At 39.5% G+C, this 14,075-nt stretch overlaps 2 protein-coding genes across 2 annotated transcripts in view; both read left to right on the forward strand.

Annotated features, from left to right (window-relative positions):
• smc1a (structural maintenance of chromosomes 1A) overlaps positions 1 to 6,057 on the forward strand; it is a 37,759-nt gene extending 31,702 nt beyond the window's left edge. Inside the window, exons 21-25 of the mRNA XM_051933324.1 lie at positions 137 to 291; positions 378 to 529; positions 3,574 to 3,643; positions 4,069 to 4,179; positions 5,898 to 6,057. Coding sequence (XP_051789284.1) covers positions 137 to 291; positions 378 to 529; positions 3,574 to 3,643; positions 4,069 to 4,179; positions 5,898 to 5,981 — 572 coding nt within the window. The 3' untranslated portion in view covers positions 5,982 to 6,057. The remainder of the gene's footprint in view (positions 1 to 136; positions 292 to 377; positions 530 to 3,573; positions 3,644 to 4,068; positions 4,180 to 5,897) is intronic.
• A 1,694-nt stretch (positions 6,058 to 7,751) lies between these two features.
• The window catches only part of LOC114660571 (fibulin-1-like), a 28,396-nt gene continuing 22,072 nt past the window's right edge, over positions 7,752 to 14,075 (forward strand). The window contains exons 1-6 of the mRNA XM_051933587.1: positions 7,752 to 9,815; positions 9,886 to 9,997; positions 12,924 to 13,056; positions 13,290 to 13,467; positions 13,758 to 13,805; positions 13,886 to 13,990. Coding sequence (XP_051789547.1) covers positions 8,687 to 9,815; positions 9,886 to 9,997; positions 12,924 to 13,056; positions 13,290 to 13,467; positions 13,758 to 13,805; positions 13,886 to 13,990 — 1,705 coding nt within the window. The 5' untranslated portion in view covers positions 7,752 to 8,686. The remainder of the gene's footprint in view (positions 9,816 to 9,885; positions 9,998 to 12,923; positions 13,057 to 13,289; positions 13,468 to 13,757; positions 13,806 to 13,885; positions 13,991 to 14,075) is intronic.

Raw genomic sequence — 14,075 nt, forward strand, 5'->3', positions numbered from 1 at the left:
CTAAAGTCTAAAAATCTGAGTGAAGTAGCACATAAACAGTTTGCTGTTCACCTTCTCTTTCGTGATTATATATCCATTCTTTCTATTGTATAATTTCCCTTATTTTTTTTTTTTAACAATCCTTTTTACTCTACAGAGTTCGAAGCTGCTCGAAAAAGAGCAAAAAAGGCCAAGCAGGCATTTGAACAAATCAAGAAGGAACGCTTTGACCGCTTTAATGCATGTTTTGAGTCAGTGGCTACCAACATAGATGAAATCTACAAGGCACTTTCAAGGAACAGCAGTGCACAGGTATATAATACATATCAAGGAAAAAAAAAAACTGAAAACTGCTCTACTGTTCTTTATGTTCAGCCATTCTTATTGTTTCACGTCAGGCTTTTCTGGGTCCAGAGAACCCTGAAGAACCATATCTGGACGGCATTAATTATAACTGTGTGGCCCCAGGGAAGCGTTTCCGGCCCATGGACAATTTGTCTGGAGGAGAGAAAACTGTGGCAGCTCTAGCATTGTTGTTTGCTATCCATAGGTAGGTTTCAGGTAAACACCATTCTCTGAAAATGATATGAAATGTGCATCTGCAGCTTTATTCCATTGAGCCTAATTTCCTTATAGTATACTTGGAGTCGCAACCATCAACATCAACAGTGCCTATATAAAAAAAAAAATATATATATATATATATATATATATATATATATATATATATAGGGATGGGGATTGATAAGATTTTCACGATTCTGATTCCATTTTCAATTCTGTTTAACAATTCGATTCTTTATTGATTCTCCTATCGATTCTTATTTTTCAAAAAGGAGAACACACAGGTCGATTAACTTAGAACTTTGTTTTATATCTTATCTTTGAACAAGATAGAAATTTAGGAGTAGCATGACCTTACAAACCCAACAGTGAGATCTTAAGAGATCCACAGCCTACGGCTCCTCGATGGGGTGCCATGGGGTCCCCAGAAAAAAATGTGTAAATGTAAAATAATAATAAAATAAATATTCTTCTGTAGCAATAACAAAGTATAACATAAATTATTCTGTGGCAATTACACAAGAATGTCCAGTAACATTTACACTCTCCTTTTTAAAAGTATATATGAGCTGAGCACTGAAAAATAAAACTACATCAGCCAGCAACAAATACAATCAACTCAAGTCCAATGGAACTGTGCACTGTGCAATTCTGCAACCATCAACTATTTTGACAGCTACATCCATGTTGGCCGCATTATCAACAGTGGCTGCCACAACCTTGTCTTTGATACCATACTCCTCCAAGATCTCATCAGTCTCCTCTGCTACAGCTGTCCCTGTCTATGCCTGGTACACTGGTTTGGTTTTGAGGACTTTTTCTTGAGCCTGGCCATTCCTGACATAATGCAGCATTACTGTGAGGTAATGATCTTGACTAAAACTTGCCCATCCATCTGCAGTGACGGCTGCCTTCAACACATGTTTCAGCTCAGAAATGGAAACGGATGAAACATCTGGTAAGAGGAGAACACGCAAATTTGACATTCCCTGACTTAGCCTACAATTAAACACATTCACTTACCGAAAATCGGGGGCATCTACTGTGGCAAATGGGTGCAAGCCTTTTACCACAAACTTAGTCACTGCTCGGTGACATTCGTCTATCCTGGCCTGTGTCATTTTACTTTTCCCCGCCTCTGTGAAAGGAGAAGCTACCGATAGACTGCAGCGAGAACTGCCAGCATCTGAGACAGCCAGAACCTGTCTGTCTCTCTCGTCATGGTCATCTAAATGCAATGCACAGTAATAGCAGGTTTTGCAATAAGGCAGGTCGCGCTAACGTAATATGCAATGTTAGTTGATTAGTTACCTGCCGTATTAACGGGAGAGGACCTGCAAACGTTACTGCTGCTGCTGGGTTGAGATTCACTAGTCCGGAGCGGATCAAAAACACAACATTCATTTAAGGTTATCGCGTGTTTTGTGTGCAAATGCTTTTGCATATTCGTAGTGTTTCCTCCCTTTGATTAAATATCTACTTTGCAAGTATAAGTTGCCCTGTTGTCATCCTTTCTCGTAAAGTATAACCAAACTTTTGAGCATTTGTGCCGCTTAGGCGCCATGTTTCCTGCTGAGTAAATGACGCTACGCAACGCGGTGACGTCATTCGAGGCGACTGGAATCGATAGGGGAATTGTTTGCAAAAATGGCAAGCAATTCCAAGGAATTGAAACAGAGAACCGGTTTTCGATGCCCATCCCTATATATATATATATATATATATATATATATATATATATATATATATATATATATATCTCATACCCCTTTGTAACAGTTGCTACTTTTGTGTTACAGTCTGACTTCAAAATAATATTAAAAATATATTTTTCCTGCATTATTTACACATTTTACCTTAGAACATTCAAGTAATGAAAACAAAGGAAAGTAGTTCTGAAAATGAATAAACAATGGAAAACTAGAATAACAGGTTTAGAAAAGTGATCAGCCTATGATTAATACTCCGTAGAGCCACCTTTTTATTTAATGACAGTCATCAGTCTGTTTGGATATGTCTCCAGCAGCGTTGCATGCCTAGCTTAGTGAATATTCACAAGGGTGGTTGCCATGCTGCAAGGTGAATCACATGCACATCTTCCACTCTGTTGCAGAGGGCTTCTATTTTGTTGCGACCAATCCTGACCAATCATCTGTTCCTATTGAAGAGAAACACCCCCACAAAATAGTATTTCTACCACCATACTATTCACAATAGGTGTCAATCTTGGTTTCATTTGACCATAAGCCCTTTTGCCACCTAGCATCATAACTTACCAGTGTAGTACTTCTGCAGAAGAGGTTTTTTTTTAATGCCACCCTAACATACAGGCTAGCTTTGTGTAAAGATTGTGAGATTGTTGTTACATGCACAGACAGACTAATCTCAGCCATTAACTCTTAAAAGTTCTTCAAAATTGTAGTTGGTCTCTTAGTAGCTTCTCTGATCAATACCCTTGTGGCCTGGTCATCCAGTTTAGAGGGACAGCCCATTCTAGGCAAGGTGTAGGTGGTTCCTGGGCTTGTGTCATTCCTGTAACTTGTAAGTTTCACAGCTTTATCCCAGAGCCCTTTCCAACGATGGTTAATTCCTCATGTTGCCATGTACCACTAGCAGTGGAATTCTCAAAAACATCTTGATTTATTCTGATGTAATCAGAAGCACTACAGTTGATGTCAGGTGGGAGTTAGTTGGCCTGGAGTGTGATCTGGCCGGCAATTGGTTGTATCTGAGCAAGTTGATAAGGGGCTGATCACTTACCGAAAACAGGTATTTCACTAATTAATTTTTAATCATTGTTCAGAATTTTTAAAACATTATTTTCACTTTGATTTTATGCGTTATAATATGCATATAGAGCTGGAAATTTTCAATTCCAGGATTTGGGTATGATGGTATGGGTATGACTATTTTCTATAGGCACTGTGTCTTAAATTGTTTCAAAATTGAAACAACAGTGATGTTGCTTGTTTTAAACTTGTTTAGAAGCTCTGGTCTGTGCTATACAGAAACATGTTCTTGTCTTTTCAGCTACAAACCAGCTCCCTTCTTTGTTTTGGATGAGATTGATGCTGCCCTAGACAACACGAACATTGGAAAGGTAAAAACTGCTCACCCATATCACACTGAGATCTCATTTACTAAGGGTTTTCCTTTCAAATTGTTAATTAAAGCCTAAGCCAGATTTTCAATGTGCATCTTGACATTCAAGCCTTGATTTGCTTGGATTATGCACAGGCCCTGCAGCTCTTATTTTTTTGCCAAAATCCTTTGCCTTGCTCCCTGTCCAGATATACCATTAAGCGCTGCTTTATAAAGACTTACATATGTTATAGAGTGATTTACACAATATAGCACATCTTGTAATTATAGACAGGTAGCAAATCACCTACTTAGACTGCAGGCCTTAGGCTTCATTTCAAATGAAGCTCACTTTTATATGCTAAGTATTCTTAAGCAACCAAACTTAACAGTTTAAGTTAATTTGTTTATTAATTATCTTATATTTGTGTACACTCTACCTAGGTTGCTAACTACATCAAAGATCAGTCGGTGATGAATTTCCAAGCCATTGTCATTTCTTTGAAAGAGGAGTTTTATACCAAGGCAGACTCGCTCATTGGAGTCTACCCAGAGGTCAGTATTTATGATTAAAAGCCAACAGTGTGAGATGTTACTTCAGTGTTTATTGGGGTTGAAAGTTGAAAGTTTTTCTGGTAGTTGCAATGGCTCCACTTACACCAAAGTACCACCACCCTCCTGGGTTTTCCCCGGCACTGCTCCAATATTCCTCTAATATTAGAGTATTTCCTGCTCTAATATTTCATAATATTATTGTGAGAAAATATACCTGGTTTGTTCAACACATTTTAAATTGTTAGAAACACTATACTTATACTGTAATGGGCTTATTTTGCTCTCAAAATATCCTCAGTACTTTATGACATGGATTCCACAAGATGTTGCAGACTTTTCTTTGACAATCTGGTCTAAGTTGGCATGATTGCTTCATGCAGTTTCTTCAGATTTGTCAGCTGCATGTTCATCCTGTCAGTTTCCCTTCCACCATATCCCAAAGGTGTCCTATTGGATTCACATTTAGTGACTGGGAAGGCCATTGGAGAATGCTAAACTCACTGTAATGTTCATGAAAACGGTTTGAGACCCCTTTTTGTTTTGTGATATGATGCACTGTCCTGCTGAAAGTAGCAATTAGAAGATCAGTGAATTGTGGCCATGAAGGGACGTACATGGTAAGCAACATCTACTGAAATAAGTCTTTGTTACATTTCTTAAAATTTCTCTTTGTCATCACATATGCTAGCATTATGTGCATATGGTGTTAGTGTAGAAAACTGTATGCCCTGACAACTTTCTGTCCAACTGCTCATGTTTGTATTTAGGTGTCTAACAGTAATCTGAAATTATTCTGTTGTCACACTAGAGATGAACATTAAGAGCATTCTATTAACTTAAAAGGGGTAACGCAGAATCTTCCATTGTCTATGTGAAAGCCACATTCTACACAAATAAAGTAAAAACTTATATGAATTTACTATTAACTTAAGAGCTTTGTCCGTTATCTATATGTATAAAAGTCTATGTGTGTATGTATGTTCCAGCATCACTTACGAATGGCTGGAGCGATTTTCATGAAACTTGGTACACATGTTTCTCATTGGTCGACTAAAAATACTTACTGTAGGGTGAAATCAATCCTAACCTTGTGGGACACTTCATCTCTGTAACCTTAACCACCCCCTTCTGGGTATGGTGTGTGTGTGCGGAGGGGGGTGATCTTGCAGTCTTGTATGCATGTTATCATCCAGTTGACACTCGGAACGACCACCAGTAGGTGACCTGGAGGTGACTGCCAGCATTCTTTATAATTGAGCACCTCCGTGCCCCTGTTGCTTTTAAAATTAAACAGAGTTGGTTGGTTCCAAGCATCAACTGAATGAAAACATACACGCAAGACAAGCACATTAGTAAGTCTTCATTGTTTGTTAATTTATTTTTATTTTTAAAGTTGTTTTTTTTTAATTATTATATTTTTCTCAAACAATTAAAAAAAAAAAAAAAAAAACTATTTTCCTCCTGGGAAATGCTGGGTATTTCAGCAGTGATCAATGTAAATTCATATCATCCTGTACTAGGCAGCCAATTATGTTTGATATTTGACATTTAATAGTAAATTAAAAAGTAACAAGTTATTTTTCTTGTTATGACTCATGTCTGCCATCTTCTTTGGAACTGATGCTAAAGACGTACAAAAATCAAGATAGTGAGTCTTGTTTTTTGGAGTGTGAATAACATTCGCTATATTGTAGTGTCATGTGTTTATCTTTTTACAGCAAGGAGACTGCGTCATCAGTAAGGTCCTGACCTTTGATTTATCCCTGTATCCTGATGCACACCCAAATCCTTCTGACCAATGATGACTCATTTTGATGCTGGGAAGACATCCAAAGTTCAATGTTATGGTTGTGGACTGATCCCTGGATTCTATGTGTAGATCTGCAGTAAAAAATCATAAACTCATCCATTCTGAAGAGAACTTTGTTGTGTAATCTTGTCTTGGAGATGCTGCTCTGCATTTCTTGTATTATGGCCATCTCTGCTTCATGGACTGCATTGCATTGACCCAAACTTTGTGTCTGACTTTTCTTTCACTTTTCCATTACTGTTCTTGCAATGTCAAAATGCCTCAACACTTAGAGACTTGGATACATTCCAATGAACGGAATAATTGTTTTTGGTCCCGTGAAAGCACTAAATCACACTGATTAGTGAAGCAATTGCAAGCATATGTACAGCATAAATTGATAAAGAGAGACAAGAAGCCTTTGAACCATTGGGCTGCCCAGCCCATTGTCTTTACTGGGCTCAGTTATTGGAGATGCATCTAGGTCATTCATGCATTCAAACCTTAGCTGGATATACATCGGGGAATTTTGCATGCCCCAAGGCTCATTTCTGTGACCTTTGACCTGTATTACTTCCTTGGTGCATTGTAATGATAGTTTGCATCATTCATTCTTTTAAGTACCATGTGTTATATGTGTGTTCCTCACACTTCCATGGGTTTGGAGTTGGGCTATGTGTACCTTTTGTAATAGCTAAATGCTTTTGAGGACGGGCCTGTCCAAGTCCCCTGAACTCAGCCTCCCTAGGTGGACTTTAACTATCAGTTTCTCGCCAGTTGTTGCCTTTATTGTGTTACTTCTAGAACAGCAGAGAAAAAGATGATGGTCCTTCATATTTTATTCTAAAGAAATGTTATGGGTTTTTTTTTTTTTTTTTTGAATAGGATATTTTGGGGACTCAAAGAATTTTCCTAACTAATTTAAGTTGGTCTCCACAAACAATGTTTATTAAAAACAAATTGTTTAAACATGCATTCACATCAAAAATACCATTTTTTTTATTCAAAAAAATCTTTTGACATTTTATTGATGTATTTTATTATTGTGGGACTAGACCCCGTGGTTGGGATAGGCCATTTAATGTGACATTGTTGCTGCGTATCTTTTATGCTTATGTGTAGTGCTAAATAACATGAATTTGTTAAATAAACAATTTCTGAATAAAATATTTTGTCCTGTAGACGCTGCCATGTATTGGTTTTGCTGATAGGGTTTGCTGTGAACAGGAGTTGGGCTTTTGAGCTATTATTTTATTCCATTTGTCATGTTTTAATCCACTCGGATGTTCATTTGAATTTATGTTTTAGCAGCCAAATTAATCCAAAGCATTTTACAAATCGCCTGAGGACTTTTTTTTTTTTTTTTTTTATAATGGGATTACTGCAGGGTCACTCGGCAACACTGAACCTGGAGTCTTGTGGCTTTTTTTTTTTTTAACAATTGTTTCAGTTATTTTATTATCCTGTGTGGTGAGGTATTAATTCTGGAGTCTTTTGGCTGTCAAGCTTTCAGACGTTTTACTTGTTTACATGTCTACATTTTATATCTTGTCTATATTTTAGCTGAAATCTTCTACTTCACTGTAGGTGAAAAACAGTGCAAGTGAATGGCTTCCCTACCTGGCCAGACTTCTTCTACAGCCATCTGCAGTGTTGCTGAACATTACACCTAGTGTCTGAAATGCAGTACTGCACAAAGCTTTTTTTTTTTTTTTTTTTATAAATACTTTTAGCCCCCAGCTGTCAAAAATTAAGTCATAATACGAGAGGCGGTAACAAGTACATGTGGAAAGTTGTGTTCAGAAAACATTCTTTAGATACTGGATGGCCATAGAATATACATGTCATGATCCAAGAAGGTATGTCTGATTTTTTTAGAAATCTGCTTCAGATACCAAATTGCCTTGGTGTACAAAATTGCATTCTTTTAGATTTTTGTACGCTGCAGCTCACCTTTTTCATCTTAAGCTCTTGCAGGCAACATAGCACTGATTTTGTGGACTTGGTTTTGCCTATTTCAATGCAGAGCTGATCAAAGAGGGGGCATCTGTTGTGCTTGGCACATGTGAACTTGGTGAGAGTGGCTTGCTCCAGGCTGTTGGAGTGTTGGGTCTGGACAAACTCAATTTGCTTGGGGTTTTCAGTTTTCTATGGATTTCAGCTGAATCTGGTTGGTGGCTTGTATGCTCCTGGACTTTTGCAAGTAAACATTTGTGTTTTAGAGTTTATTTCATGCTGAAATTTGCTTCACAAAATAAAGCTGCTTTGCTCTGGATGTGTATTAGTACCACAGAGGTGGGTTTAGCTACCGGTGACTGAGGGCTACCGTGCCTCTGCGCAGCTGTTTCAGGATGTGTGCTGTGCTGTGCTCTTTTCTGCCATCTCTTCCACTTTTTCAGTAGTGCTTTATATTTGGTATGTTATTCAGCTGAATTTTCATGTTTTTCATACAGCTGTGCAAGCTTTGCAAGGGTCTTGCTGAACAGCTGGATGTGGGCCTGTCCAAACTTGAAAGCCTGGGTTCTACCCTGGAGCAGACTCTTTCAAGCTTTACCTGTGTGCTGCATTTTATCAGTAGTAGCACCCGCTTTGAAGACTCCACAACTTGAAGCATATCTCCCCAGTCCCAGCCTTTCTCACATCCCCAGGGATTCTGCTGCTGATACCAACCTCTTGCTTCTCCATAGGTCCTCTTGAAAGGAGAAGCACTGTGAAGCCATGACAATCCCTTTCTTAGTCATTTCCTACCTTATGATAATTACCCAAGTAAATGGCAGCCCAGCACCTGCTTCATGTGCCCAGGTTCACTGCCCACCAATGCCCAGTAACTGCATTGAAACTGGTATCAGATCTCTGACTGGATCCAGTAGTGCTGATGCCACCTGCTGTCCTGTTTGCTTAACGCGGGGCTGCAAATGTCAGGGATACCAGCTTTGGGATTGCATTGCTGGGGGATACCCTAGTGGCAAGGTGCCAGCTGGAGGGTCCTATCTTGTGGATTCAGGAAGCACTGAATGTCGTTGCCCATCACGTACTGGAGGCCACATCATATGCCATTTCTTGCCTTGTCCAGAATTACCACCTAATTGCTTGGAGGTGTGGAAGCCCCAGAGAAGTAGTGGCCAAGGTGGGTTAGGGTCAGAGTGTCCTCAGTGCCTGAGGACAGGTTGCCTCAGTAATGGGAGACAGGTGGATGAAGGTCACACTGATTTTGTGGATTCCTGTACACTTTGCCACTGCCAAGCAGGTGGTACTCTACTGTGTGCCCCAAAACCTGACTGCGAGGAAGAAGCAGGAACGTCTCACACCAAACAGCCTGTGGATTTGGTGCGAAGATGGCTAACCAGGCCAGGTGACGAGCAAGTAAGCAGCAGGAGCACTGTAGCTCCACCACAAAGCAAGACCCCCATCTCCAGCAGTTTTCAGACTCAAATGACCAGAGGTCAGACAAGCAACTTGAACCAGCTGGTTCCTCCACAAGAATCGGGATCCAGCTCGACACGCAAAACTATAGCTAGAAGGCCCCAAGCAATGGGTCCCAAATGGCAGAGCTCCCGAAACAGAGCTTTCCCAGGGGTTACACATGCCTTCATAGATCATCTGGCAGTCATTGACAAAGGGCCTCCCTTCAAAAACCCACTCTCCTCTACTTCAGACCACCTTGTCAAGGGCTCTTTTGCCACAATTTCTGGTGTAGTATTGAGTGGTCACAGAACTGGTGACACCACTGTGCGGCCTAGCAGTAGCACCCTCGGATTACAGCAGACACAAAGTCCATCTAAATCCAAGCAGGAAAAGAACCTAATTTGGCGTCCAACTGCTTCACAGCCAACCTCCTACCTGTCAGGTAAGACACCTTAATGCACTTTCACCATTCACACCAGTCAAATGTACGACTCACCAGTCTTATCTTACAGAAAAACCTGACTCTTCAGTAGATGTGTGCTGTGCCAAAGGCCGTCGGAGTGCAATGGAAAGCAAGAAGTGCAACGTGACTCAGGGTCCTAGTCAAGAAACTGATCTTTGCAGGTAAGTTTGAATTTATGATCTCGCCTACTAACCATGAGGGAGGTGAATGACCTAACTTGTTGACCATAATGTAAGATTTTGGAGAGGGGTCCTAAAATCAACAGCCTCCAAAGCACACAGTGAAAGGACCCAACTTGATTGGAATTACTTAATAATCATGCTGTAGTGGCTTGTGCGATTTACTGACTAAAGGGCATCATTGTATGAGATATGAGAGATCTCTTTTAGACCCGGCAGCTAAGATGCCAGAAATATAAATAGGTTTATATGATAAACTGTATGAATGAGATTCAGAAAACGATGAAAGACCACACATTAACTTTCACTTTCTCTTGTAATCCAGACTTGGCAGAATACTGTTTTTCAACAAATAATCCAGGTGTGCTTGCTGCAATAAACTATATAATTCAATTTATTTATTACATAAGGGTAATGAAAGATTAACATATATTAAGTATATAGTGATATACATATATATCTCTATTATAAAAGAAAATCTTTGCCAAGACTATTGCCAAGAGATTTTTTTCAAGTCCTGCCTTCCTCTCAACCATTTTTGGTTAACGGGCCATGCCCATGGTCCTCTCATCTCACATTTGTGTGAATGCTTTTGTCAGACACAGTTCCTGCGCTCTCAGCTCTTATAAATTTTTATGTTTTCCTTACTTTAAGTTCCCAATAAAAGAAAACTTATTATTCCCAAATCCTATTGAAGAATTTCATGCCGAAGAGTTATCAAGAGAAGAAATGAGTACAAAGGACAATCCTAGCACTGAGAAACAAAGTCAAACGAATTAACATGAAAATTGTCTCTCGGTTACACGGCAAATTGGTTAAATGCATATCAGTAGACTATGCTGAAACATTTGGTGGTGATGGTGCGGAAGATGAAAACATCAACTTAAAATATCACATAGAATATCTACAACCATTAACATCGTCCGGTCTTCCAGAGGCCGAATTACTGTTGAAAGAAGGATGTATTGTAATGTTATTGCGTAATTTATGTCTGAGTGATGGGCTATGCAATAGGACAAGATTAGTTGTATTCAGAATTGGTCGAACAATTCTGACGTAAAATTTTAACAAGGGACAAGAAAGGTAATGTACATGTTCTGCGGATAAAATTAGACACCAAAGGAGATCATGATATGCCATTTGTATTAAATGTTTACAGTTTCATGTTAGAATAGCTTTTGCTATGACAATTAACAAATCGCAGGGACAAACATTCGAAAAAATCGGTTTATTTATTAGAGAGAAAGAAACGATATTCACTCACGGGCAGTTGTCACAATGTAAGTCCAAACACAGAATCAAAATTCAATGCGATATTGATGAAAAGTTAATTCCAAATATTGTTTTTTACTGAAGTTTTACATAAAAAGTGCAAGTTTAAAAAGTATTTGCATATTAATTTCAAAGCCAAACAGAACAAAAACATATAACGCAACAAATACCTCTAACGCAACATGAAGCATAATTTTCTTTCAATTTATTACGTTTTACTATTTTTTTTTTTTTTTTTTTTACTATGGTTAATTACTAGCTGTAATGTAAAATAGGTCTATTATGCATATGTATTCCCATGAAAGTAACAATCTGTTTAAATTGTACATCTGCTTCCCCATACGCGAGCGGCAGAGCCGTAAAGTGGATAGTGCGTAATTCCTGTGCAGGGGTTGGTGAGCGAAGCGAGCAAGAGGCAGAGCCCCCTAGTAGATATCTAAAGATGTAGGAGAATAACACAAAACATAAAATTACGATAGCTTAGTTGAATTTTTCTCTAGTATAGAAATGGCATTTAACTTATGAATTCTGTCTCTTGGTTTGGATCAATCTTTTACAGAACATGGCACAAAACTTATGAATTCTGATCTTTCAGTTCATATAGTTAAGATGGAAAAGTTCTTTAGTTTGCTATCACAGCTGCATATGAGATGTTTTTCTGAACTCTCCTACTTGTTTTAGGAAGAAACTTATAACAGCTAAAGACTTATCCCTCAAAATGGCATTATTTTTAGTTACAGTGATAACAATACCATAATATGTTAGCTGGCTTTATCCAATTAATTTACAATTAATAGTTCTAAGAATCAAAATAGGTGTAGTTGTGGTCTAGGTGATTCCTTGTTCCTTTCCTGTTCAACCTCCTCTGGTACACGTGAAGGAAGTTTAAGTGCGCTTTTCTTTGTTAAGGAGTTGTTCTCCTTCTCTGCCATGGTCGAAACTTCTGGTTATAGGCAGTAGTGCAATTTTCTCTTCAAGGTATTTTATATACAATTTCCTTGGTTGCTAGTAAAATTATTCCTGCTGGGAAAGCTGGTGATCATTTCTGATCAGTCAGAACTTGTCATTAGCAAGAAAAACGCTTGACTTTTACATAGTCTCTCTCTTCTTGTGCAGTTGCTTTACTTAGCAAGATTTGGACTCATTGCTGCCTTGTCCATCTCCAGTACAGACCAATCCTAACCATTCTGGCCACATCTTATAGACTGTAGAGTCAGGCAGTGGACAGCAGAAAGTACAGCCAGATCAAGAGCAGTGAACTTAATGAAGAGACATCAGAGTTGGGGTGTGCAAAGGTTTTTAAAGGAAGGAACAGACATCTTGCCATTGGTTATGTGCCTTGGGTGCACATAAGTACATCCTTTTGGTTGACTATTAGAGCAATTTTTGTCCATCAACGTTGCCATTCATTGAGTTATGGTCCTTTGTCCCCGAACAAGTATTTAGAAAGTGCCCTGACATGCCTTTTGTCTAAGACTTTCGATCTGAACCTGGAAGAAATTGTGCTGACCAGGTGTGATGGGACTGTAATTTCCAAACATGGTGTTCAAGATGATGACCTGACCACTTGACTACAGAGAATAAGGCACTGACCTGATTTACCTGCTGACTGAGGATATGTTTTGTTCATCACCAGAATAATCCGTGTGGCATGCTGTGTCTCGACAAAAGAAGATCTGGCTTGTCAAATGGGCATCAGAGATGCACAACAAGGGAGTAGCACATGTCTGTGGGATCTGATGGTGGACGACTCTGCTGACATGGCCAGGGTGAGTGGCTTGTGCTTTCATCTTTCTGAAATTAAATGTGTGAATTGGACACCTGTTTATGGTAGTTGAGGAGGCTGTCCTCAGAGCAATTGTCTTGAGTGACCTTATATCTCCTCAACTGACTGGTCTTTCTATTCTCCTCTCACGTATCTTTTTTGTGCTTTTGTTTCTCCTGATCCTACCATTCATGGTGTGCACTCCTCATGTGGTGTCTGCTGGCTTTTCCTTTACAGATGTGCTATGAATGCTGCTCTCTAGGCTTACAGGCACAGGCTTTGACTTTGTCTTGCACTCTGATATCTTCCATGTCACCTGCAATGTCCTGTGCAAGTGCCTTTGAAGCCTGCTGTCACCCTGATGCAGGAGGTAGGAGAGAGCCGCGTAGACCACAGGAGGAATCTCAGGGCAGAGGTAAGCCTCAACATGTTGGTGTTTTCTCTCTGGTTGGAGTACACTAGATATCAGTTTCTCCAGCAGATGTTTTGAGTGCATGCCAGGTAGCTGAGCCGGATCCTCGTGCCCCATCTTGTCAAAGTGAGAAGCGCCACGCGGATGGTAGATTATACACTCCACTGTGATTTACAGAGTTTCCTTTCCCTTGGGGAATTTTTTTTTTAAAAGCCATTAAATAAATGACAGAGTTTATAGCAGCAATGTTCCTTCTCCCCTCCTTTTATGATATTTGCTTTCCATATCTCTAGGTGAACTGCATAATGGATTGGAGGCCAGGACCTACAGTCTGTGCCAAGGTGAGAATGTCCCCTGTGCCCACTGCTGCTCTTAGCCACTGGTCATTCTATTGGCAAATAAATGTGTGCTTGTTTTGCAGGCCCACTGAATCCATGTTCACAGTTGTGCACAGAGAAGGACCAGTCCGTGCTTTGTTCCTGCCACCAAGGATATCAGCTAAAGTCAGACCTCCGGAGCTGTGAAGGTACCCCTGATCTCCAACTCTTTTAAATAGCTCTAGGGCAAACAGTAAAGTTCCTTCCTGGCGCCACTCTTAAAAGGGCTCTTCT

Source organism: Erpetoichthys calabaricus, chromosome 11 (genome assembly GCF_900747795.2).
Source record: "Erpetoichthys calabaricus chromosome 11, fErpCal1.3, whole genome shotgun sequence".
NCBI lineage: Eukaryota > Metazoa > Chordata > Cladistia > Polypteriformes > Polypteridae > Erpetoichthys > Erpetoichthys calabaricus.